The following is a 25,454-nucleotide window of genomic DNA, read 5'->3' on the forward strand; positions in this document are numbered from 1 at the left end:
TTTGTGTGCCACGCCCAATCGCGAGACTCAGCCTTCTCTGTTCTCTTGGAGCTGGCGAGGCTGAGGCCTCCTCGTTGCGCCGTACAGCGCTTCGATCGACAATCTATTAGCCAGCACTCCATCCTCACGCGGTCTGTTCACCGGCGACATGAGACAATCGCTCCCACATTCCTCATAAAGCTCACTGGTCATCGTTCATCGCTGGGAGAGGCCGGTTGTGCAGTGCTGTCGCCTAATACGGAGATGCTTGGCGTCTGATTCAACCTTGGTACCTACCCTCGCTGAGTAGTCGCGTTTTCAGCAACAACCCGACAACCCGACAACCTGCCGCTTTTGTTACATCGCGACACCGCACCTTCGCTGTCTTGTAAGCTTTGACACAGAATTACCTTGCCCGCTGCCTCGTTGCAGCAGGCACTCTGAACCGTTATGGCAGCCGCCGCGCGTGTACCATTTCTCGAACAGCAGTACAACCATGTCGCGCTACCCCGCAACGTGCCTGGCAAAGAGGACGGAAACCTCCGTCGTATCGAAGAAGCCTTACTGGAGCGCATGCTGGATGCTGTCGCAAGACTCACACCTCATGTCGCTACAGATCTCGCTTCCTATATCCAAGGACTCCGGGCGACATTACTCGCATGTCAAGTGCTCAACGTGGACGGGACTATCGGCAAGGCCGCGCTGATCAAGGAGCTTCGCGACTTGAGCCATCGCAAGATGCTTGTGCTGCATATTGCACCTCAGAATTGCGCTTTGCTAGTATACCCTCAAGAACTGTATGTAATCTTCACATGCTAGCATCTACTCCACTAACTTTTACAGGAATCCTGGGGAGCACACAATCGTGTTTGAAGCTTTCGAGACATCCGCGACAGCTGACAAGGTGCTTGCTGCCAAAAGCGCGCTACAATGGAACTGTAAGTGACCAAACCTCAGGCTCGATGCTACACATATGCTATTTACTAATCTCAATCATAGTCCCTGGTTGCGCGGTATCCGTACCGGCTTCGAAATTTTACGAAGAGGCTTTCCAGGAAGCTCTTGCCACCTTCATCGAGCAAGCCAGCAGCGAGCCAGTTACGAAATTCGCTGCTATCACCTGGAAGGCAGCCGCAACTATACCAGAGATCCGAGATACCAGTGATCCGGCTCTCATATCAGGCCTTTTGATGACCATACTAGAGGCCAATGGCACTGCGGTCTCAGTACCATGTTTACGAAAGCGTGTGCGCGACACCGTCGTCTTTGATAATGCTCGTACGCCGTAGAGGAGATCCGCTTTCTACCTGGTCTTACGAGTAGCAGTTCAGCGCTACTTATACTATCACCTAGGTGCAGAGGTCGGCAGACTCTACTACAAGACACTGATGTGTCTTCTGCATGCACAGCTGCTGGAGAACATCCTCAAGAGGATACCTCTCGACGCGGTCTTCTCGTTTCGACAGAAGCTAGGTCGTCGCCTTGCTAAGCTTGCCTCTGATGTCCATGGAGCCAACAGGTCGTCCACAGGCAGATACGCTAATCTTCTGCTCTCTTTCGAAAGCAGCTTCGAGACTACTCTAGCCACGACTGGAGGATACCTAAAGCGAGTCTGGCGCACTCACAGGGAGTCGCGGGAACGATCCATTCCATTGTTACGCCAGTACGCCCTTCCACATGAGTTCCACCTTCGCATGAAGAACAGCGGCAGATTCTTGAGGGGTGTTTTATCTGCACGTCCACCCTATTCAAGGTCTGAAGAGCAAACATCTGACGAACGTTTACAATCATACCTCCAGTCGAAGGCTTCTGTCAAGCCTTACATGAAAGCTGTTTCCAGCCACATCGCTTCTTCAAAGCTTGTCGAGGATGTGATCTTTCCCGCCAAACAATCAACGCAACCTGAAGGTCTTCTTGCCATACAGATGAGTAGGGTAATGCGGGACTACGTCGCCAGAATTAGCACTATGGACCTAGCGTATCCCGACCAGAAGAGCCAGCATCTCCTTCATGTAATGGAACTTTGGGTTCTTATGGACCAAGACGCGGTAGCTTGTTATCCCTTGCTGAAAGAATACCATCCTGGGTTCGACGCTGATATCTTGGATCCCATTCAACTGATTACACGGGAGGAAATGATACGCAGTCAAGAGGTGCGCAAGTACCTACACTCTCGTTATCGCGCACGGTCGAATGCCGAGTCCAAAACCATTTTCGATGATCCCGCCGATGACTGCTTCGCTGCACAGTACTACGACCGCGAAGACCCTCAGGGTGAGCTTCCAGTAATCCGGGAAGAGATCGAACAGGCAGCCGACGTTGCGTGTGATGCTAAGAGCGTCGAATGGGAGGAGAAGAGCAAACATCATGCGCAAACCATCAACAAGCGAAACGAAAAGGAGTGCATCTATGACACTTCTGTCGGCTGGGACGGCACGACACAATCACGACATCGGCGGCCCTGCGACTGGCATGATCTCCACAACGAGGCCAAGGCATTTCGGATTCAGATTCATGAGCATCCGCTACCAAGCTACGAGCCGGCAGTCAAAGCAGCACTGTTTGAACTACAATGTCCCGAGGTGTTCGCTGCGTATCGCGATGCAACTTGGCTTCTACTGTCTAAACTGTGTAACCAAACGATCGAGAAGCTCGATAGAATCTCGCTCATCCGAGAGTACTCGCAGCTCCGTCAATACGTCAACAACACCAACTGTCAAGTGACTCTAGGCTCATATAAAAAGGCCCATCTAGAGTGTCATTATGCGAGCTGGGGCTTTCCAATCGGGTTGGAAGAGGTCATTCGAACCTGCGGTCTCAAGCCCAAGTACTATGACAGGCTCGGTGAGGTTTGGACTCACAAGTCCAAGAAAGCTTCCTTCTGGCATCATTTCCCTGTAAAATGTCCTCTCAACTCGCCGCTGGTGTCTCTTGAGCTTGACTATGCCATGTGGCCAACATCAAATGAAGTCCAGGCAAGTCAAGCCAGGTGTCCCCAAGGTGTCGGTATTCATGAGTTCACGGCGCTTCAAGGTCTTCTGACCGGCACCCATTCGAGATGGCTCGATCTTCTCAGAGAGATGGGATCGACTAATCTTAATTTCTCGTCAGAGTCCACCTGGGTTCTCGTTTTGCGTTTGGTGTTACAGCTAGGACCAAACACTGTAGCAGACTCTCTTTGCACAGACGTTCATCGTGCGTTGTCCGACGATGGCCTTTGCAGCAAGCTCCTGCAGCAGGTCCAATACCGACTAGAAGCGATCCAGCGAAATTGGCGCGAGCCTGTGCAGATGGAACTATTGATCACGGTTCTGCTCAAAGTTACCTCCCTGACTCTAAGCACGACAGTCCGCAACGAAGGCATTAGCCTTCTCCAAGAAGCCCGTAAGATTACCGATGGCTGGCGTAAAGAACTGCAACCCATGGTGACAGAGGATCCAAACGTATTGCAATCAGCTATATGGGCTTCCCTCTTGTGCAAGCGGACAACGCACGTTGATGAACCGCCATGGTTAGACCCTGAAAGCCTTCGCATGTATCTTGATGCTTCTATCTCACTGCAGTACAACCTTGCTGGCAGCTTCGACGCGATGCCATACAACATGCGCAACGCCATCGTACAGGACATATTGTTCGCTTATGATTACCGCGAGGTTGTGAGCAGCGCTATATTGGCAACCCAAGAGACATTTAGAGCAGCTCTAGAAGCGGTATGGTACATACCTGACGACTACAAACTCAACGAGGCCGGTTTCCAAGGCATTCCTGGCACTTGGTACCTTTCATACACACTGCACTCACCTGCTGAGCAGCATTCCTATTTCGTACATTACAATTATGTCTATGGTACCTTACTCATCGATGGACAAGAGATGGGAACACTTCCGCAGTCGTACCGTATGGACAGAACCTACCAACACATTCTCGGTACGAAGAATCCGATCGTTTACCCCTCTCCTCTACGAGGCATGGATTTCGCGTTGTCGGAGACCGTGCGTGGCCATCGAATCCATCTCGGCTACCGCGACAATCGCTTGATCATCCGAGCAGACCAGGGCGGCCAACTACTTGAATTCATTCCTAAGCATGCCTTTGGGTTGGACGGTCCTACGCCCGATCTTCCTAGACCATTAGTGGAAGATTGTTACCACTGGCTTCACGTCTACAGCGGGCACATCGAGATTCGCCAAAGCAGTCAATGGGCATCGAAGCTGATGAATTGGTGGATACGCTGGCACCCTTCAGGCTTCTACCACGCTGTCCGGCGATTCCAAGAGCCAGCGCAGACAACATTGTTGGATACGGGAAGTGATCTAGTCAAGAGCGTCACTCGGATCTTCTCTCACTTTGAGTTTCCATCTCAGATCCTAGTATTCGCATCAGTCGATGGTAAAATCTTTGTGGATCTGAAGCGGATGGAGTTGAGCTTTCACATCAACCAGGAAGGCTTGTTACAGTCGCCAAGACTTGGTGCGATCATTCTGCAGAACCAAGATGCGGGCACCTGGTATGGGCTGATGAATAAGATTGTTGTTCACTCCATTGCCAATCGTCGACAAAAGAGCATATTGGTACCTTGGGGGGGTATCCGAGTCTCCAAAGACGGGCCTCATGTGTCTGTTGACATTGAGATGGGGCAAGGTGTTTACCTCAAATACGCCATCAATGATGTTCTGGGACGTATTGATTGTGCGCCTGAACCACGTCTGCTCTACATGAAAGCTCTACTGCACGCTTACACGTCCCACGCTATTGCCGACCCACTGACGCGGCGGACCGGAACTGAGGAAGCCCTCTACCTTCTCCAGACAGGAACTTACCAGCCTTGGAACCCATTACTGCCCGACGAGATAGCCACATTGCATCGCATCGCAGAGCTGTCGCCAAAGCGGGGTTACTATCCGCCAGACGCTAGGTACATGGAGACGGTGCTGTGGGTGCCCAAATGCACTATCTATATGCAAGATGATCGGTATGCTACTGTTGTCGCTACAATACTGCGAAGATCTGCCAACTTGTCTCGGTTTTTCCTCGACCGCGAGGTTCAAAAGATCGTCAAATTGGAACCGGACATCAAGCATCTAGCTGCCAGGGCGGTTGGGAGGTCCAACCTTCAGATGGGGAAGAGAAATGGCAACCAGGACGTTCCCTATAGCGCACGTGATTCTCGTAGAGCTTCGCGGGATCGCTTGAACGTGCTCGAGGTATCAAAGTTGCTCCTCAACTGGGAGTCAACTTGCTCTTTGGATACTACACTGACTGCACTTCTCCACGATGCTCCAGTTCTGGGCGGTTACGACAAGTACTACCGGAAATGCCTGCTTACTGATCACCTCGCTGTCGACATCAAAGCCGAGTGGGGTGCGCTCGCTCAGAAATCACTCCAGTGTAGTGTTGAGGACAGGTTCAGCCTAATGTTCCTCCTCGGAACCATCGCGTTCTCTTCGGATGCGGACCTCAATCTCTTACGTGTCCTCATCTCTTTCGCAATGATGCCGGAGATACGCGCCATAAAAGCCCCTAGCCACGCGGTGTACTTCCATTTCCGAGCGGATGGGGCTCCTCCCGCATCTTACCTCATCTCGTTGATGGAGAGAGCACGAATGCCGTTTTCCGAGACCGGCTTCAGGAAGCGCTCGCAGCTAGTCAAAGCTGAGAGCTTACATGGTCCGAGTGTTGATCAAGCCTGCGAATTGTTGGCTGGCTCGATCATACAACAATGGCCAGCCTCGGATATCGACTTGCGGAGATTGGTTGCAATTGACCCTACATATCTGAACGTTGACCAGGCTCTAGCCGATGTGGCTTCAGAATGGACCCGCCTTACACGCAATCACGAATTGTCGCTGTATCTAGAGCAGGTGCAGGAAGTTCTCTCCCGTATGACTACTCATCAAACGGAGGCCAGCTTGGTCTTGATAGCAAGCTCTGATACAGAATTAATGCCATCGTCGCTGTATCCCGTACGATCGAAGGAGTATGACGACCAGTCACTCTCAGACTTGATGAAGGCACGAGTAGTCACAATCGAAGAACCCAGAACGACGGCGCCTCCTCACACTTCCTGGTCGTATGCTGGAGCTTTAACTGTCAGGTCAGGTAACACTACGCATCATTCTACCAAGATGCACAACTTCGTGGGTGTTGCTCAAACGAAAAAGGCACCATTGTATCCTCGAGTAGCTCATCCTCCGCCACAAGAGATTGGAATGCTTAGGGATATCGTTGCCAATTTCAAAGATCCGTCTTCTTTCGTGCAGTGTAGATATGCGAAAGAGATGGATGCAAGTATTGATGCTCTCCAAAAACATGTTTTACATGCGCGAGATACGGCTCATATCACATTTCCTCAGGTCACCACAGCGGATATCTTGCCAGCCAAAGATGTCTTGGCAGCGGCTGCCGATCGCATCCGTTATTCACTTCAAGATCCGCAAGCGAAGTGGCTGCAGATGGCGGATGCATACCATAAGTTGACAACGATTGAGCTTCTGACGGAGCTTCGAACTACTGCAGGGACTGCTTTTGGCGCAGGTATGAAAGAAGCACTTGTGGCCTTTGGGGTGGCTGTAAGCAAGCTCCAGCGGTTACTTCGTATTCAAGATGCTCAGAAGAGGTGGAAGAAGCAGCAAGAGCGAGATGAATGGGCGAACAAGGGACATGGAAATTGGAGTCCCATGACTTTTCCGGACTGGCTATTGCTGGAGATCGACGGCGATATCCTTCTCCGAGATGAGCAGGTACAAGTCGCTCTATCGACAGTCTCGCCGCAGACGAATGAGAACTCGGTCCTGCAACTCTTGATGGGTAAAGGAAAGACGTCTTGTATACTCCGTAAGTGCTGAGTTAATTACCTGGGTCATCATAAACTGACGTTTCATAGCTATGGTAGCAGCTCTCCTTGCTGACCAAGCCGACCTCGCTCGCGTTGTGGTACCGAGAGCTCTTCTACTACAGTCAGCGCAAGTAATGCAAGCCAAACTTGGTGGCTTGGTTGATCGCGAATTGATGCATATACCTTTCTCTCGAAAGTCTTCTCCTACCAAAGCCTTGATGAGTCTATACAGAAAGTTGCACGAACGCTTGAAGGCTCGCTGTGGTATACTTATCGCATTACCGGAGCATATCCTCTCGTTTAAGCTGAGTGGACTACAACAGCTTTGTGACGAGAAACTCGAAACGGCTTCCATGATGATCGAAACACAGCGTTGGTTGGATGAACATACTCGCGATGTTCTAGATGAATGCGACGTATCTTTAGCGATCAGGACTCAACTCATCTATCCATCTGGCACTCAGGCGACAGTGGATGGTCATCCAATGCGGTGGCAGGTAACCCAGGCTGTACTCCACCTAGTCAAGGACTTCTCTTCAAGTGTCCAATCACGCTACCCTCGTAGCATTGAAGTGGTCAACCGTGGGTCCGCTGGCTTCCCTCTTGTTTACTTCTTGCGCAAAGATGCCGAGGATTATCTGATCGAGCTCTTAGTCAAGATCATCTGCAAGGGACAGACTCCGTTGATACTTCCTTGCGCCGAATATCCAGCCGCTCTCATGAAAGATGTACAGGGCTACATCTCGAAACCAGCCGTGCGCAGCCAAACCATATCCAAGATCACTAGCTTCTTTCGGGACAAACCAACTTTGATGCGCGCTGTGAACTTGCTCCGCGGCATGTTCGTGCATCGTATTCTGATAACAACCCTTAAGAAGCGCTGGAACGTACAGTATGGGCTACATCCGACACGAGCACCGATAGCAGTTCCGTATTTAGCGAAGGGCGTGCCTTCTCCTACGGCCGAGTGGGGCCACCCCGATGTCGCTATCACCTTGACATGCTTGTCATTCTACTATCAAGGTCTCAGCGTCCATCAATTCAAAGAAGCCTTTGCTCATCTAGTGAAGACCGACGAGCCGAGCATCCAGTACGAAAAGTGGTTCCCAAAGGGGATCGACGTCCCGAAAGAACTAGACGATTATGCGGCAATCAATGCCGAGGATATGCGGCAATTGGGCGAGCTTTATCAAGTCGTACGCTATAGTGCCTCCCTCATGGACTTCTACTTGAACAACTTTGTGTTCGCAAAGTATGCAAAGACTTTCAGCCTCAAGCTTCAGGCATCGGGTTGGAACCTTTTTCCGTCCTGTCAAGACAACAAAGGACCCCGTGTTACTGGTTTCTCTGGTACGAATGATTCCAGGCATCAACTTCCTCTACTAGTGCAACAGCAGGATCTTCCTCAGTTAGCGCATACAAATGCAGAAGTGCCATACTATCTACTAGCACCTCGCAACCAGTCATATGTGCGTATGACCTTCGCGAACGGAGCACGTTGGACTGAGACAGACATGATCAACAACCTCGCGAGTACCTACATGCATATACCAAATAACGGCCATTACTCAAACGGATCCTGTCAAGGTGGTCGGGTCAGGATCCTGATCGATGCAGGTGCGCAAGTGCTTGAGCACTCGAATAAAGACTTCGCCAAAGCTTGGCTAGATGCGGACCATGAAGCTGCAGCGGCCGTGTACTTCGACAACGATCATCGGGTATGGGTGTTGTACCGTACGGGTAGACGTATACCACTAGTAGCATCTCCATTTGTTGACGATCTGGATCGATGTGTCGTATACTTAGACGAGAGTCATTGTAGAGGAACTGACATCAAGTTCCCACCAAACGCGAGGGCCGCCTTGACTCTTGGACAGCATCTGACGAAGGATACCCTGGTACAAGCCGCCATGCGATTACGACTTCTTGGCCAGACCCAATCGGTCACCTTTTTCTCGCCCGTTGAGGTTCACCAGGGTATACTGGATCGATTACCCAAGGAGACTAGCGTTCACCACCGGCCAACATCAGGTGACGTGCTTCGCTGGGTGTTCGGTCAGACTTGCGACACTATGGAACAGCTAGAACCGTCTTATTTCGCTCAAACCTTGCAGTACTTGCAGCAAGAGCAAGCCCGATTGGAGCATCCCGAGTATCTGCAGGACTTGCCATCACGAGAAGCTTTCCTCGCCACTGTTCGCATCAAAGAAGTTCTTTCTTTGAAACAGCTCTATGAGCCAAGGGGCGAGCTCCATCGGCGTGCTGTTGCTAACACAGCCATCATCTCATGGAGACCTGCACTACACAGCATCTACACTGAGCTTGTGAATCGCAAGAAACGTTTCCAGGACCGAGGTTCTGCTGTCCATGCATCAGCACTAGAAGAGGTGGAAATTGAGCAAGAGCGCGAGGCCGAGCGTGAGGTGGAGATCGAAGTTGAAAACGTTCGCGAAGTTCAACAAGCACTGCTGTTCAACGCCCACAAGGTCAAACCGCTGCACGAAGACATCAAGCATTTCGCAGCGTTTGGACGTCTCGTTCCAGGAAGCGATGCTTACCAGCCGATGTTTTCGGTGCTAGGACGAACGACTTCGCTGGGCCGCAAGCATACGGTGAACTCATCGATGAAGTCAGGCTTGTGGATCTCAGCTGAGTATTCTCGCACGATCGAAGTCTACGAGCCCAACGACAACTACATCCGTTCTTCTCATTGGCTTCTTTGGAGTACAATCGGTCAACAAGCGCTGCTCGTCAGCCCAGAAGAAGCCGATCAGCTCATACCGGCCATGCAAGAGCAGCCGCAAACATCGTTGAATGATGGAAGCGTTCACCTCATCATCTACGCTGCACCTGTCACCCGAAGGATGCTCCATTTCAACCAGCTAGACTATTACGCGATGCCGGCTTTACCCACAGACTTCAAGGCACCTGTCTGGCTTCGTGTCGAGATGGGCCTCTTCGCTGGGCGGCTCTACCTGGAATGGGACGAGTACTATCAACTGCTTGAATACCTTGGTCTTGATGAGAACCTATCCCAGCATCGCGAGAAGGATGCGTTCGCAAAGAAGCCTCTCACCTTCGGTACGTATGTCGAATATGTAGCAGGCAATGGTTCACTAACATAGGCACAGTACACGAGTGGCTTGCCCTCCGCCGCAAAGGTCAGGACTTCGAGCACACTCCCATGGGCTTTGTTACTACTGGTAAGCCGCTTACGGAGAATCATCCATTCTTCCGCAAACTCGCACACGGAGATGATCCTGCTCTACGTCAGCATGTTGCCCGTGCCGTACCCGGCCAGCTCGATTCTATGGAAGAGGAGGAGGACCATGATGATCATGATGATGAGGAGTTTGTTCCCGCTGTTCAGCATGTGGACGACTCGGAGGGCGAGGACGAAGGCTTTGAATCTAGCGATGAGGAGGCATTCGTTGATGCAGAGGATGGAGAGTGAAGCTGTGCGCTCAGCGCGTCAATTGGCACATGTACAATAACACAATAGCAACAAGTAAAGACTCATACGCGTTTCGCGGTGGGCTCAAGGTACCGACTTCTCTCATGCATGATACAACAGGTGGCAATCAGGGGTTTGTGGAATTCAACAGACCCGAGGCTAATGTGGTGTGATTTGCCGAACCAGTCGACTGGTAGGTAATAAATATTGCTATATCCATATAGTATGGTACAATTGAAGGGTATCTCCGCACTTGGGGTAAGGGTACATAAGCTGCACGTCCTGCACTCAGGACCCCCTTCGCCTCTTGGTCTTCGGGACCGCATTTCTTCTTTGGTGCCAGTGTGGCACTGCCCCTTCATTCCGGTTATGCGGCTGTGCTAAGCCACACCTTATCGCGCCAAGCATGTCCAAGGCATGTAGTGCGTGTCGAACTCGGGTCCAGCGAGGGAACTGCGCTAGTGGTGCCTCATACGGTTTCGGTCGAGTTGACGCGGGTGTACATGGGGAAGCGCGAGGTCTTCCACACGGCGAACTTCCTCACTGCGAAACTGCACGGTATAAGTCTACATTCTTTCACGATGGCAAACCCAGAAGTTTTAACGCCACTCCGTCTATCGCGCTTCTATGGAACCACTGTATGGAAATAGACTTACTATATGACGAACAGCACAAAGATGAGAACGAAGATGTTGGCGACAGGATGGGAGATGGTCTGGTGTAGCATGCTCTTCGCGCCGGACGTGCGGTCGCCGCTCTCAGCTTTCTTGGCGAGGTCAATGACCCATTGCGCTGCCTCATCACCGAACAGGTCGAAGTAGTTCAGGTGCTTGGACATGTCTTTGTTTTCGCTCTGGGGTGCACAAATCGGGTCGCCGGGCTGGCAGTATTCGCGGAGCTTGCCGGCGTCAGCATAGGGCTGGAGTCCTGCATTCTGCTCGGCTGTCCGTGGTGCGCCGCCGTTTGAGATCTCGCCGCCGCCATGAGTGAAGGTTTGGTTTGCGGAACGTCGTGTAGGGCCGAATACGACTGCTGCTGCGACTGTGAAGATGTCAGTATGCAATTCAAATTCGATCTGATAGCCGGAACATACCCTTGGAGCCAGGCGCACCTGTAATGTTCATGGCCGGGTTTTCTTCTTGCGTGCAGCCCCATAGTGGACCACCACCGCCACCAAGCACATCAAGCATGACGCTTCCACCCTGGCTGAAGCCCATCACGATCAAGTGGCTGTCTGGGCAGCGGGCAGTGTAGTTCCTCATCTGCTCGGCGCCGTTCATGGCACCCTCGTGCGAGGATATGCACCATCGCTCTCCACCGTTCATGGCCCAATACTGCACATCCTCATATCCGCAAGCCTTGGGGTTTTCCTTGGTATTGAGTGCGTTGCACACTTTGCCGACAGTCTCGATGACGTGACCCGGGTAGGGCGAGGTAGAGCCGCGGGCGAGGAAGTGATGGTAGGTCTGACATTCATCGGTCTTGAGGGCTTCGAATTGGGGACAGTCTTCGAGCTTGGTGCACACAGCGAATGCGGTGGAGGCGTAGAGAAGCGCCGAGAGCGCTATCCGGGGTATCATGGCGGATGTGGAGAAACGAGAAGGCAAGAGCGAGGGACGAAAGAAAGAGCGACTCGGTAAGGACGGGTGGAGCGGTAGGTGTCTCGGGGACGGGTTATCGAGAAAACAGGGAAATCGGCAGGTTGTTCGCTCGAACAGACGATAAGGGAAAAGACGACGACTGAAGGTGAGAAAACAGAGACATCACATTGAAGATGGGGTGGACCGGGCTACCGATCTCTCGTTTCACCTCCTGGCATTCCTGGGGAAAGGCATGCGCGTACCAGAAGACGCCAAGAAGGCTGTCGACATGCTTGACGCTCCTATGCGGCCCTGAATGGTTTGAGAATGGTGATGATAGTCGTAAGCCAAGCTTTTTGGCGCCTTCCCGCCCGGAAAGAACGGCTGGTAGTGCACCAGTGCGCCTGTCAGCCCGCCTCACAGCCACACCAGCGCCGCATCTTGGGGGACGCTGCCGAGCGCGCAATACGAGCGGACGAGGCGCAACACTATGACGGTGAAGAAACAAAAGACGTGTTTTGTGAGGCGACCCGAACCGCTCCAACTGCAGAATTCTTGCGGCAAAGGTGGGCCAGGTGGGAATTTCAAAGGATCCACGAGAAAATGAAGTCGCATGACTCAGCTTGACGCGTAACCCGAAATGCGTGTCCACTCAGTAAGGGGCCTCTCATCAACCCTTCCCTCCGCCCACGCAACCTTCAACCGAGAATACCCTCGATGGCATCCCACAATGATCACAATCTCTTCTCGTTTGACCTACTCGCTCGAGAGATTGCGGGGAAATACTCGGCATTCTGCTCGAGATTCTGACACTGATCTGATAGCTTTCCATGCCAACACGGCCATCCAAGAGCAACACTTTCGTCATCCAGAGCGACATGCCAGCAGTAGAACACTGCGCGATTCCTATGCGACTTCCCACGCGACTCCACAGATACGGCCACTTGGTACCTTGCAGCGGAAATGGAGTGATGATTGATGTGTCGCGACCCACGCGAACTGTTCTGGCTGCCCTCTCGTTCGATCGCAATCCAACGCCGACGGCTACCTTATGCGACTCCTTCTCGGCTCCTGCGGCCTTGTACCTTGCAATAGCGACATCGATGCAGAGGAAATACCTCCTTGTTCAAGTACCGCGATCCCATTCGCGCTGTCTGGCTCGGTCTGGAGGTGATTCTCGACCTGCCTGGGAAGCTGTCAAAACGTATCGCATACATCTGGCCTCGAGGTTTGTCGCGCGACACCGGGCTTGGCCATCCCAACTCCTCCGCCATGCCAACCGTCCGTGCGTCTAGGCTTCCCAGTGCCTCACTTTCACTGGATGTAACATGGTGAGATTGAGGATGTCGGCCGACGTTTTACCGCGCGAAATTTTTGCATTCACTGCCAATGCGACCCAGCGTAACCTTGTTCCGGTTGTCGTCTTCCTATCTCCTGGCGGAATTGGCGCAGAGCACTGATTCAACGTCTGTACATCGTCTGAATATTCGGAGAGTTGCTGGCATTGAGAGAACGCTCGCACCACTCGCCATCTGAGACTGACATACATCGCGAGGTGCCCAGACCTATGACGATGGTGGCCAAGCTGCCGGATGTCACACCGGCCTTCTTCGGCACGGGTCTCGCATCATCCAATGCGGCTCTCACTAGCGCGTTTGCTCCCGACGTGGATGGACATCAGACGTCACCACGACCCTTCTCCGCATGCGATACAGCTTTTGATAGGAACGGGAGCGTGGGAAGGCTGCGCATCGTCCGGAAGGACCCAGCGTGCCGCACTTGCGCGTTTCGCGAAACACCAAGTCGGTCCCTTTACTAACAGCTTCATCTATACGGCATCTGGGGAGGCCCACATGCCTGAAGTGGATAAAAGAGCCATTCGGCCTCCACGCTTCCAAGAGACCCTGCCCCCGAGTGCCACCAGCTATTGGGTGCACAGTCCCCGTTAGAGTTCGGACGCATTTCTCACCACGCTATCAACAGCTACTGTTCTTGGTCCGAGTGCGATGTGCGGTAGTACGTAATTCTCCATGTCCTTGAATTCCTCCACACTGCGCTGTGACGGTTTCATCTCTTTACCCATCCATCTCTTTATCTGCTCAGCTTAGCCTCCATCAAATCTTCTCCATCAACAACTTCGTTTCTTGACTACTTCCTCCTCATCCCTTCCAATCCTCCCACTTTCACCACATACAACACGAAAACGATATATGCAGGCGTAAGTGCTTGACCTCCTAACCATGGACCACAAAGATCTCGCTTCTGCCCACGGCGACGTTCCCATGCAACATACAAATGAACTCGACAACAAGCCCAATGCTCTCAATGCCCTACCCGTATCTGCCCAGCGACCTACTATTGCCCTTGCAGCAGACCCAACCTACGATCCGCAAGACCCTCTGCGACAGAAGAAGCACGGAGACCCTGAAAAACTCGAAACCTACTCCGAAAACGATACAAACCTAGGCGACGTTACCGACATCCAGAATGCAAGCAAACGACCCACAAGCAGTAGCGACGCTAAGAAACTCAACACCACACAAACTGTCATCATCTTCGTAACGAATGAGGTTGGAATTGGCATTTTGTCGTTGCCAGCCGCTCTCAACACTCTCGGGTTCTTCCCAGGTATCGTCGCCATCATTGGCATGGGAATGCTTAGCTTGTACACCGCCTACAATCTCATCCAGTACTGGCGCAAGTACCCCTACATGCTCAACATTGTCGACTACGGACGCGTCCTCGGTGGCCCCTGGCTTGAACTCGTCTTTGCCATTGGCTTTTTGATCAACATGGCCCTCATCAGCGCATCCGCAGTCGTCACCATCTCCATCGGTCTTAACACGGTAAGCGACCACGCGACCTGCACGGTCGCCTTCACAGTCGTCGCGGCCATTGCCATGTGGGCTATGTGCGTACCCCATAGCATGCGCTTCGTGTCATGGGCATCGTGGCCCTGCACCATCTCGATCTTTGCGGCTGTAATGTTCGTTATGATTGTCCTTGGTGTCCAAGGCCCCCGGAACGCGGGAGCACCACTCAACCTGAAGGCCATCGGAAGCCCCACTTTCACGGAAGCTGTTGCTGCTTTCCTGAACATCGCCTTTGCTTTCAGCGGGAACCAGGCTTTCCCTACTGTCATCGCTGAGATGGAAAACCCTTCTCGTGATTACCCACGCGCTGTCACGATTGAGAAGTGTGTCTCTACTTCCATCTACTGCATTGTCGCCGCAGTCGTCTACGCACTTTCCGGCGAGTCCGTCGCCTCGCCCGCGCTCGGATCTCTACAGCCTTTGATGGCAAAGGTTGCATACGGACTCATCTTTGTTGGACTTCTTGGAACTGGTTTAGTGTTTGGCATGACCGCCGGACGCTACCTACACGTCTATTTCTTGCGCGTGATTGGTACTCACCAGGCCAAGAAGAATGGTAGCTTCAACGAAGAGGTCTCATCTTCTTCCGGTTCATCACGCGGCCGTCGCGCCTCCGTCGCTATGAGCCACATGGGCCAGAAAACTGAATGGGCTGTCTGGATCTTCTCTGTGACCTTGTTCTGGGTCGTCGTCTGGATCCTCGCCAACGCTATTCCAGTATTCAGCTCCCTTCTCAACATCTCTGCTGCGCTTTTGCTATCATGGTTCACCTGGGGTGTTACCGTACTGTTCTGGTTCCACCTCAACTGGAACGGCAAGTGGCGCTCGAGCAAGAAGAAGATTGCGATGGCCGCGTTCAACGTCTTCATCATGTGTGTTACCCTTTTCATGGTGGTTCCAGGCATGTATGCCAGTATCGACGCGTTGCTGAACGTGTTTGCCACTACGGACGTCAATGGCGCCTTTACGTGCGCAGACAACAGCATTCTGTAAATGCTACGTGCAACAAGATAAACGAATAAATTTTCCATTTCTACCGACTACATGGTAGTCTACTTCAAATACTCTTTTCTTGTTATATTTACTTGCTCACTACACCTTTCAATTTACTTTGACTCATATGATATACATGATGCAACTCAATAGTTTCGAAGAAAACTGAGTGTTGCACCTCAAGGGACGTTGGCGTCGGCGCCGAACGCACACGCCATGCTTGAGGTTTCCACGATTAGCTCCCAGCCACCACCGAAAAACGGCCGCGACTACCGAGCCACAATCCCTAAACACATCTCTAGGTCCCTGCATATACGTCCATACTACGACGGACATGTTTTTTGTACATTTCGGACATGATTTTGACATGTCCGCGTCGTGAGTACCGACATAAAAAACGTGGTGAAATGATTACATCACTTCTACATCATTTCGACATCCACCCCAAAACGTCACGCAGTTTTGCCCCCTGTATCTCAGGGTCTAGTCTATCTATTCCCGGACTTGTGCCACCCATGCAGGAACAATGGCTGCGCATAGGCTGTGAATTAATGTAAGTATCATTGCCGCATCATACAAGGTGCTCGGCTATGATGCCGACGACTTGCCGTCGCGTCGATCTGGCTGTCGCCCGAGTATAACAACACGCTGGAGGCAGCAAAGCACCAAAAGTCACATTCAAACTCTGGATTTTTCCCCAATCTCTACCTCAGTCACGTTCGTCCGCAAAGATGCAGCACGTCCTACAAGCCGGTCTAAGCTCGGGGATGTCAGCCGTGACTGGCATTCACAGCGGCAAGCACACCAAACCCAACCCAGTGGACCCTTCATATGATGGGCTTGCCGCCGTAATGCCAGAGGATTGGGTCCCAGCTGCTGACGCCAAGGTTGTATACAAGGGAAAGAACGGTGATGTCCACGCACCGCCACTATGCATCGGCGCATGGTCGTGGGGTGATACCTCTACCTGGCACTGGAAGCCTGAGGAAGAGCCCCATGTAGCTGCAGCCTGGAAGCACTGCCTCAGCAAAGGCGTCAATTTCATCGACACCGCCCAAGTCTATGGTACAGGAATGAGCGAAACCATCTGTGGGAGACTAGTCCAGGGCCTTCCCAGAGACAGCTTCGTCATGCAAGACAAATTCTTCGTCGTACCACAAGCGAAAGATGTCCTTCATCCTACAATGGCACCACTGAAGAAGCTCGAAACCTCACTTAAGAACTTCGGCCTTGATTACATCGACATCTACCTTGTCCATGGGCCCATCCATCTCCAGACCATCTCCATGATCGCCAAAGGCATGGCAGAATGCGTAGAAAAGGGCATGACCAAGACCGTTGGCGTAGCAAACTACAGCCTCGCAGACATGATCAAGATGTCAGACGAACTAGCCAAGTATGGCGTTCCCCTTGCCATCAATCAAGTCGAATTCTCTGTCCTCCGCCGAGAACCGGAACTCTCTGGTCTCCTTCAGGCTTGCAAAGAACGCGGTATCGTCCTGCAGTCATACTCGTCGCTTGCCCAAGGTCGTCTTACGGGTAAATACACGGTAGACAACCCGCCGCCAAAGACATATCGCTTCTCTAGCTATGACATGAAGGATATCGAGCCTGTCAATGCTTTGCTGAAAAAGATTGCCGAAAAGCGCGGCGTGCCACTGAGTGCTGTGGCGCTGAACTACAATATGTGTAAGGGAATCACACCTGTTGTGGGTGTGAGGAAGGAAGAACAGGCGGTCAGCAATTGCGCGGCATTAGGGTGGAGGCTCAGTAACGAGGAAATTAGGGAGATTGATGGGGTTAGCTTCCAAGGTCATACTACGGCTTTGTGGCAGCAGGGTTAAACTGGCAGGCTGTGGAGAAAGCAAATTGGAGATGTTTTGTAGTATCAATTTAGTGATACCCCTAATCCAAAATTTATTCAATTCGCTGCCTTGTGTAGGGAGCAGATCACCAGGTGCGGTCGCACGTCGTCATCTGCACTTGTGTGGATTGCCTCGTATCGTAGAGATTGGATGCTTTGAAAGACCAAATAGATTGTGGGTCGTAGACTCTTCGTTTGTAGAAGCATGAGTATCCCTCAGGTTCCGCTAATCCGCGCTAGTCTACGGTTGCAGCTACATCTGTACGTTTGCCTACTGACCCGACAGCTATTCTTCTTAACTCCGAAATTGGCAGGCAGTGACACATCTTCACTACTTGGTTGGAACATATCTGCTTATGTCATTAAATCTGCTTATCCACCTTAGCATTAAATGTATTAGAAGACTGCAAGGGAAAAAAGACGACGTCAAGGCAGTGGAACACTGTATTCGGTCCGCAGTCGTGGTCTCGGTACTGACCAATCCTGAGTAGTAGAGAAGTGCATCTAGTGGTAGCCACCCCACGAATAAGGGTCCGAGACATAGGTAATTTTGAACATATTCATTCTCGTCCTTTTCCTTTTCGTGTCTTGTTGATGTCTCTCTGTGACCGGTAGTTTCCGTCCCGCTTCCAATATCACCTGCCTCGAACACCCGATGTATTTAGAAAAGCACATCTTTGCGATCCCTGGCTACTCACCTGACTCTTCATCTGCGTTAACTTTCGCATTCGCTACCAGCAGCCGGCGTCCCACTCAGGAGATAAGGCATTTACTTCTCCACTGCCTATCCGCCACCGCCGTCGTCGTACGTTGTCCAGCGATCAATGGATCTTTTTCGCACATTTACACTTCCGACAACCAATGAAAGTATCACGACTTCCCTCGCACTCTGCCTCGCCGTTTCAAGGCGTGCTGCTTACACGGTTTATTGGGGTCTGTGCTTGGTGATCCTTCGACACGTACGCAATGGGTGCCATACACTATCTATTAGTGTGTATCAGCAGGTGGACATACTGACTTGGCCAATGTTACTACTAGGTACTACGGACGTAGTATGATGAGATGTTACTAAGGGTTTCGGGAGCTAACTAGTTATGGGAGGTAACTAGGTGCGCTCCACTACCCTGAAAATTATCTGGTAACAATGGATCGCCAGAACAACACGTAACTACTACAGGGTAGCCCATAGATAGACTCCGGTGGAAACGATAGGCCGTGCCAGTTGACCTCGGAAGATGTACGAAGTACCTAGGTAAGATCCAGATGTGCAACTTGCAGCTTAAATGCCCCTAATCACGCACTAAATCATCAACCTTACGGCCCTCGGCCTCATCTACTTCGGCAGATCGCAATGCTAAGTACTCGGCTAATTGCTTAGTCCTGGACAAGAATGCTTGATACACCAGGTCCGCTTCTTGTTGCGCTTCCAAGATAGATCGCGAACCTGTTCTCAACATCACGGACAACACAAACATCTTCAGTGTCTATTCTCTTTTGCAAAAGCCAGATCCCACAGCGAACAATTCGCGGCGGTGACGGCATACACAGAATAAGCCTTTGCTCAAGCTTGACAGCTCCATCTTTCGGCGACGTTAATGCAAGGCCCGCGACGCTAATGTAAGGCCCACGGCGCTTGCTCTCATGGTTCCACCGCTCCGTCCCGTCGCTCTCTTACCGTATACACTACTAGTGTATGTCTTCATGAGTCCACTGCTACGTACTCTTCTCCAGCTCTTTCTCTGTGTTCCAACCAATGACCGTTGCCATAAGGATCAGGCCTCCAGAAGTCCCAAAGGCACATTCTCCGTACGCGTACTGTGTTTCTACGTCACTAAGAGAAGAATTAACATATATAGGCAGCTTCTGTTCTGCTTCCTTCTTATTTCACATCTGAACACACACAATCTCTCTTTACAGGAACCCCTACGAGAACAAAAATATACCCTCGAACGAATCTCGATCCCGAACACAATGCAGTTCAAAGCTCTAGCCATCATTGCCTTCATGGCCCTCACCGGCTCTGCCCAGAAGTGTGAAAAGGGCAACAACCACAACGCTGGAACGACCTGCCACGGCGCGACCGGAAACCTAGCATGCAGCAACAACTTGAAGCACGTAGTAAGTACTTTGGCGACCGCTTCCAATCACTAGACCTCATCTGCTGTTAAGACTGAACTAACACCGTTCTAGCTTCGGTGCGGTGAGGATGGTAACTGGGCCAGGACCGAGAACTGTAAGTTGTGATCACAAAAGCATGGCCTCTGGTGCATCTGTTAATGTTTTGTCTGCAGGCGGTGCTGGACTTTGCCTCAGTGGTGCATGCCACTGTGGTTAAGGGCGATGATCCTTATCACAGTAGGAGATATCTGATGATCTAAATATATACGATCCGGTTGAGATGAAGCAGATGGGAAAAGGAGCGGGTGGGATCTACTTGGAGTGCTATGCATATAGCTAGAACAAAGAAATGTGAGAGCGCCGCTCATCAACCATTTGGATGCGAGAATGTGATGTAGTCACTATAAGTGCAAATTGAGCCGTGATAGATATGATTACCTGCATCAGTCTTGACACATCGTAGCTCCTAGAGGTGACACCGTATACGATGAACGTATAATGGTGAGAACGAGCTGGTTTGATTATGTGCCGATACAGTGATTAACGTCTGCTAGAATGATGCCGATAATAGCTAACAAGTACTGTCTTGTTGTGATATGACCATTGTTGTTGTTGTTAGAAGGTCCGATAGTCTTGGAAGTCCTTCGAGGCAGACTTCCGTCAGTGTGCTCCAACAATGCTCCCCAAGCTGCGTTCACGTCTTAGGTTAGTTGCGAATGTTACTAGAGCTGCATACATCTACCATGAGGCCAAGTACGACGTTGTGTCGATCTCTAGACGTATCAAAAATACTCAAGGCGTGTGGCGTATCTATCGACTGAGGAATGGCTAGCGTCTTAGCCTTAGTAGGCATACAGAGCTGAAACCTAAAAAGCAATCCCTTATCTCCGGGAACAGCAGTATCATTACCCCCGGACGGTCGGGTTAGGGTCGAGAACCAATATCGCTAAGCATATTCGTCCTTGGCCCTACTTTGACCTAAGCCACGTCGGAGTAGGCGCCTTTGCCCCTGACCTCTACACCTAGGACTGAATACTGCCTATGCAGGGAAATAGTATCTGCTCCCTAGATGGCACCAAGACACCAACAGACGACACTAGATCCGAGGTCGCCTGTTGGAGAGCGAGAGGCCTGTATTGCATACAAAGACAGCTGACCATGAGTCTTTCAATTGGCGCGGCATTGCCAACGAATGGACCCTAGGTACCTGTGGATGGCTGTACGCATCTATAAACACCTGAGTCTTGCGTGTCGTTATCGAATTTGCGGCAAACACCTTACTTTTCTTGGGAGTTGCATCATATCCGCGTAATTTACAAGTCGGGAGTGGGGATACCAGGGCACGTATCATACTATGTACTCTTGACATAAGATCGCGCTGCGGCAGCTGTAGCACACTCAACGAAAGACAGTGTTTGTGTTCGCCTAAGTAGTTACTGGAGCGGCTGCAATCAGATGGCGGGGCCGCTGATATGACCACAAAAGCATATCGACAAAGTCCTTATGAACAACAACCAATCGCAGACACATCGCGAATGATCAATTCGCTTGGTTGATCGTTTTGAAGACGATGAACAGGAAAGTCGAACGCACGAGGCACGGAAAGAAGGAAGGACTAGGAGGTGGGTTAAGTTTACACTGAACCGTTCATTGCTCATCCTCATTTCGATATTTTCAACTACTAGGTCGTTGTGCCGTGCTTGGTATGTGCTTGTTGATCGCGTATCCGTCATTTGGATTTTTGTGCGATGCACCCGTGTGGTTTATGAGAGGTTCATGAAATTCTCTTGCCTGACAGGTCCTCATCGTGGACCGTGATCTATCATGACGTCGTGGGTAAGATCTTTCCGCAACTCCAGCGGGGTTAGACTGCGATATCTGGGCAAGCTCGCACGTGCTTAGACGGCCTTGCGTCGAACTAGGAAAGGAGAACTGGAGAGTTCCGCTACGGGTAGTCAGTTGACCGATGCTTTTCTTCGGTGAATTTGTTAGTCTTGTTAGCATGTTATCCGAGATGAAATGGTGGTCGAGCGGGAGCGAGCTTGCAAATAGGCTTGCCTCGCAACCTTGATGAGATTGTAAGGAACGAGCAGACGCAGCATCCGCGCGCGCCGTTCCGGGGACTACCGGCAGGGCGAGAAAATGCGGGCATGATGCCAGCTGATGGAGTTGTGAAAGTGCCGCAGCACGTGTAGATAAGATAGTCATGATCAGAAGTGGAGATATCAGCGCCGATCAGGGGTAAAGCACGTACCTCACCCCGGTCATCCCGCTATGATAGCAATCTTACACACCACTTCATTCGCCCAATACGTTTCATCGATCATGGAAAAGGCTTAGCCCTCATTTTCGCTAGATGCCGCAATCCTGGCCGGAGGAACATAATAGCTAGGAGACACCCCAAGGTAGATTGTGCCGGTTTCCCTACTTTTGTACTACCTGCCCACGGTACTAGTCCTAACATCCACGCACCTTACGTGGTGGTGTGGGAGAGTAACCATGTCGTTTTTGGGCGACCTCTTCAGTTGTGGTCGGGCGAGACGGACGCGCGAGACGTCGACGGAGCCGCTTGAAACAAACGACGCGACGCCCGAGCCCGTCAACGCGCATGGAACTACTGCAACCACCGACCACCCCACGATTGAGAAGCCGAACAACATCCCTGCGTCCAATGAAGACGGTATCGAGCGCGTCGCAGGTCAAGTGCGAGCGGATGTACAGCCTGATGTCGAGAAACGTGGTAGCGGATTAACCAAGGATGATGATATAGAGCTGGCTATCATCCCCGAAAAGTCGAAGCCAACTACGGGATGGATGGTCGAGCAGAGGGTCCTCGTCACAGCTACGCCTGCCACCAAGCAGGACACGTCTGTGCCAGTGCTAGAGCAGGAGCCCGAAGAAAAGCATGAGCAAGAACACGAGACACGCGCACCTACCCCACCTGTTCGTTGCGCCACGCCTGAGCAGGAACCATGGAACTCAACTCCGGTTGCGCAAGCAGCAGAGCCTGAAGTTTTCGACATCGCCATCAGTACTCCTGTTCAGTGCGCGACGCCAGAACCAGAAACTCGTGCGACCACCCCGGATGTGACAGCGGTTCATGAGCAGACACCTGAGCAGGCTATCACGCTCGTACAAAATGAGACCTTGGAACCCGCCCTCGCTGAGCCCGCCTCGTCCACCGTTGAACTCGATGATGCCGTTGAGCATGTTCCGACACCGAAGAAGTCTGCGCCAGTCCAGCTGCTTGACTTGCCACCAGGTATGTCAGACCATAGTCGCCTTCCCCATACATGCGCTAACGAAACACAGAGATAAGGAACCGCATCTATGAGCGCATGAGCGAGGAGGTGCCCATCAGGATGTGTCGACACGACGACCCGGCGCTGGCTCAACGCGAAGGCGAACCCGCGCGCACTTCGCGTAGACAGTACTACAACCTCACTCAAGTATGCCAACAGATTCGCAATGAGTTTCTGCCGATATACGCGAAGAAGGCGCACTACATCATCGACCTTTGGAGCCAAAAGTCGAATCTCGTCAAAGTGGATTCTCTCAAGGGCCAAGTTTCCTTGGACATCGATGCGGCGTGCTTCGATATGGAACCCATCGACTTGTTGCCGCTCATCAGATGCCTTGTCCGCACACGCCGAACCGACTGTCGTTTCACATCTACCGAGGGAGTAGTCTTCCGCAGTATCTCCGAGATCGTTGCCGAGCTTAACAAGCTTCTTCCGAACCCCGAGAACAGCAACCAAAGCTGGCTGACCGCGGTCAACGGACCAATGAAGAGGATTGATTTGCATCTATTCCCCCACGACGACATCCGACAATACTATCGATTCCGAGGTGCTGAGCCTCTGCTGCGTGTAGTCTACCCATCGGCCGTGAGTGAGGAGTGGATGAAGCGGGCTTCCAAGTCGGAGGGATATGAAGCCTACTTGCAGAAGACCGGATTGGACAAGTTTGAGATGCACGTTGTTGTCGGCCACGCCTCTCGACGGACTACGAACGAAGGCCGCCTGCCACTTGATTGGCGCATGAGCTACCAGCTCTCGAGGCACTCAATCGACCGCGCCCCTCGCATGTCCATGGATATTGCAGCCGCTCGCATGTCTATTGACAGAGTCCCGCGGATGTCATGATGATAACTTGATAATGTTTTGATTGAGAGCGTACCTAGCTGCCAGTGCTTACGTTCTGCACTTTGCGTGTGAACTGTCTGCCATGTTAGGTATGGCTTTTTATGATTTCTACGAGTCGCAGGGCCCGTTTTCTTGTAATGTTTTTATGGGAGGGCAATGTACCTGAAGATGCACGTTGTAAAAGTGCGTTAGGCATCCCTTGGCGAATGACGCTGATCCGCAGCTGTTGTGGGCGGCCTCATTGATTGTCCCCGTTTATGTTCCTCCGTATACCCAGAAGTCAATCTAGTGTGTTTTCGTCTTTCCAATTATTGCATCATGAGTGAGAGAAACCTGGAAGAAGAGCAGCCCGCAGCTCCAAAATGCACGCCCAACTACGACACCAGTGATCCACTCCAGCAAGAGGTCACGCGCATACTCCGAGGTTTCAAAAATGACATTCTCGGCATCACATTCCTAGGCAACGATGGCGTCTTGCGCTCTTTGACTGCAGATCGAAAAGTGCTATCTGCAGAAGGCCTTAGTAAGCCTCTCTTGTACGAGAACGGCCATTGTTAATCCAGTCGTACAGGCCCTGAATTCATCGAAGCTTTTTTGGCTCGCTTCCCGGAAGAATACAAGGCGAAGATGACGGATCCTGTGTTCGCAGATGGCACCAAGACACCGAAGGAGAAGTGGTACGAGCCAGACCCAGGGAGCCTGCCGGAGCCGTTGTCGCAGGAGGAGATCGAAAAGGTCAAAAACCAACCCGAAGAGCGGAAGAACATACTGCGGAAACGGTTGCAAGAGGACAAGAAGTGAGTCGTGATGGCATGTTATGATACGGCTACTAATAATGCAAAGCCTCTTAGATGTGACTGGGGTTCTTGCTTGATTGTTCAATTACAGGCGCTTGGCGAGCTGCCATGCGACGATACGCCATGCTAGATGAGTGAGCCTATCAATAACGGGACGGATGGAAGATGGATGCGTTGTTTCAATCGCCCGAAGGATATAGTCGCGTTCCGAAGTGTGTGATGCGTGACATCATCCACCCCGCATGTTAGCTAAGACGTATAGGCTTCTCGAACCTCAATACCTTTTGCCAAATAGCCCCCATGTACCATGCGCGTCCACGCCAAGAGTGGCTCACAACTTCGTAGCAGACCAGATTTCGCCTGATCTTCATTACGACAAGCACCGTCTAGAGAACTCAGTAGTACTTAGCTACATTGCCGTAAGGTCCAACTAGCCAGATATCTTCGTAGATCAGATCTCAGCAACGTTGATACTATGTCGTCATCTTTCATACTGATTTGGGTATAGCAATTCTTAGCCACGGACTCATCTCCGCTTGTAATTAGTGATCAGCAATATGATTAGAAAACGGTAGGGTCGACAGAGCTTCAACGGTGCGTACGCCATGTAATCATCGGTGCATTTCCTCATTAACACTGCACGAAATCATCAAGCTGGCCCCACTTTACTGCTTGGGGACTCGCACAGACTCCGATCATTACTCCAACGCCACATGGCGCATCGGCGCATGCTGAGTGATTACTGTGCTTGATAATTACATTGCAGTGGGCACAGACTCCACCATGGTGAGCTGCCATTTCGCCGACTTCACGTCT

General features: G+C 51.6%; 7 protein-coding genes across 7 annotated transcripts; 6 read left to right on the plus strand and 1 right to left on the minus strand.

Moving 5' to 3' along the window:
• Nucleotides 1-429: 429 nt before the first annotated feature.
• On the plus strand, nucleotides 430-10,268 carry J4E82_007187 (uncharacterized protein; the record flags this gene model as incomplete). Its single annotated transcript, XM_051733434.1, has 6 exons — nucleotides 430-776; nucleotides 823-917; nucleotides 979-1,257; nucleotides 1,333-6,813; nucleotides 6,863-9,895; nucleotides 9,946-10,268. The coding sequence occupies 6 exons, from the start codon at nucleotides 430-432 to the stop codon at nucleotides 10,266-10,268; spliced, it is 9,558 nt and encodes a 3,185-aa protein (XP_051586757.1).
• A 469-nt stretch (nucleotides 10,269-10,737) lies between these two features.
• Nucleotides 10,738-11,848, minus strand: J4E82_007188 (uncharacterized protein; the record flags this gene model as incomplete). Its single annotated transcript, XM_051733435.1, has 3 exons — nucleotides 10,738-10,819; nucleotides 10,925-11,309; nucleotides 11,362-11,848. 3 exons carry the CDS (start codon nucleotides 11,846-11,848, stop codon nucleotides 10,738-10,740), a joined length of 954 nt encoding a protein of 317 aa, XP_051586758.1.
• A 2,240-nt stretch (nucleotides 11,849-14,088) lies between these two features.
• Nucleotides 14,089-15,714, plus strand: J4E82_007189 (uncharacterized protein; the record flags this gene model as incomplete). Its single annotated transcript, XM_051733436.1, has 1 exon — nucleotides 14,089-15,714. One exon carries the CDS (start codon nucleotides 14,089-14,091, stop codon nucleotides 15,712-15,714), a length of 1,626 nt encoding a protein of 541 aa, XP_051586759.1.
• Nucleotides 15,715-16,445: 731 nt separating this feature from the next.
• On the plus strand, nucleotides 16,446-17,558 carry J4E82_007190 (uncharacterized protein; the record flags this gene model as incomplete). Its single annotated transcript, XM_051733437.1, has 1 exon — nucleotides 16,446-17,558. The coding sequence occupies one exon, from the start codon at nucleotides 16,446-16,448 to the stop codon at nucleotides 17,556-17,558; it is 1,113 nt and encodes a 370-aa protein (XP_051586760.1).
• Nucleotides 17,559-19,549: 1,991 nt separating this feature from the next.
• Nucleotides 19,550-19,913, plus strand: J4E82_007191 (uncharacterized protein; the record flags this gene model as incomplete). Its single annotated transcript, XM_051733438.1, has 3 exons — nucleotides 19,550-19,696; nucleotides 19,769-19,811; nucleotides 19,870-19,913. 3 exons carry the CDS (start codon nucleotides 19,550-19,552, stop codon nucleotides 19,911-19,913), a joined length of 234 nt encoding a protein of 77 aa, XP_051586761.1.
• Nucleotides 19,914-22,195: 2,282 nt separating this feature from the next.
• J4E82_007192 (uncharacterized protein) lies at nucleotides 22,196-23,841 on the plus strand (the record flags this gene model as incomplete). Its single annotated transcript, XM_051733439.1, has 2 exons — nucleotides 22,196-22,958; nucleotides 23,009-23,841. 2 exons carry the CDS (start codon nucleotides 22,196-22,198, stop codon nucleotides 23,839-23,841), a joined length of 1,596 nt encoding a protein of 531 aa, XP_051586762.1.
• Nucleotides 23,842-24,159: 318 nt separating this feature from the next.
• Nucleotides 24,160-24,642, plus strand: J4E82_007193 (uncharacterized protein; the record flags this gene model as incomplete). Its single annotated transcript, XM_051733440.1, has 2 exons — nucleotides 24,160-24,364; nucleotides 24,413-24,642. The coding sequence occupies 2 exons, from the start codon at nucleotides 24,160-24,162 to the stop codon at nucleotides 24,640-24,642; spliced, it is 435 nt and encodes a 144-aa protein (XP_051586763.1).
• Nucleotides 24,643-25,454: the final 812 nt, after the last annotated feature.

Source organism: Alternaria postmessia, assembly GCF_024291825.1.
Source record: "Alternaria postmessia strain BMP 2775 chromosome Unknown scaffold_47, whole genome shotgun sequence".
Lineage (NCBI taxonomy): Eukaryota > Fungi > Ascomycota > Dothideomycetes > Pleosporales > Pleosporaceae > Alternaria > Alternaria postmessia.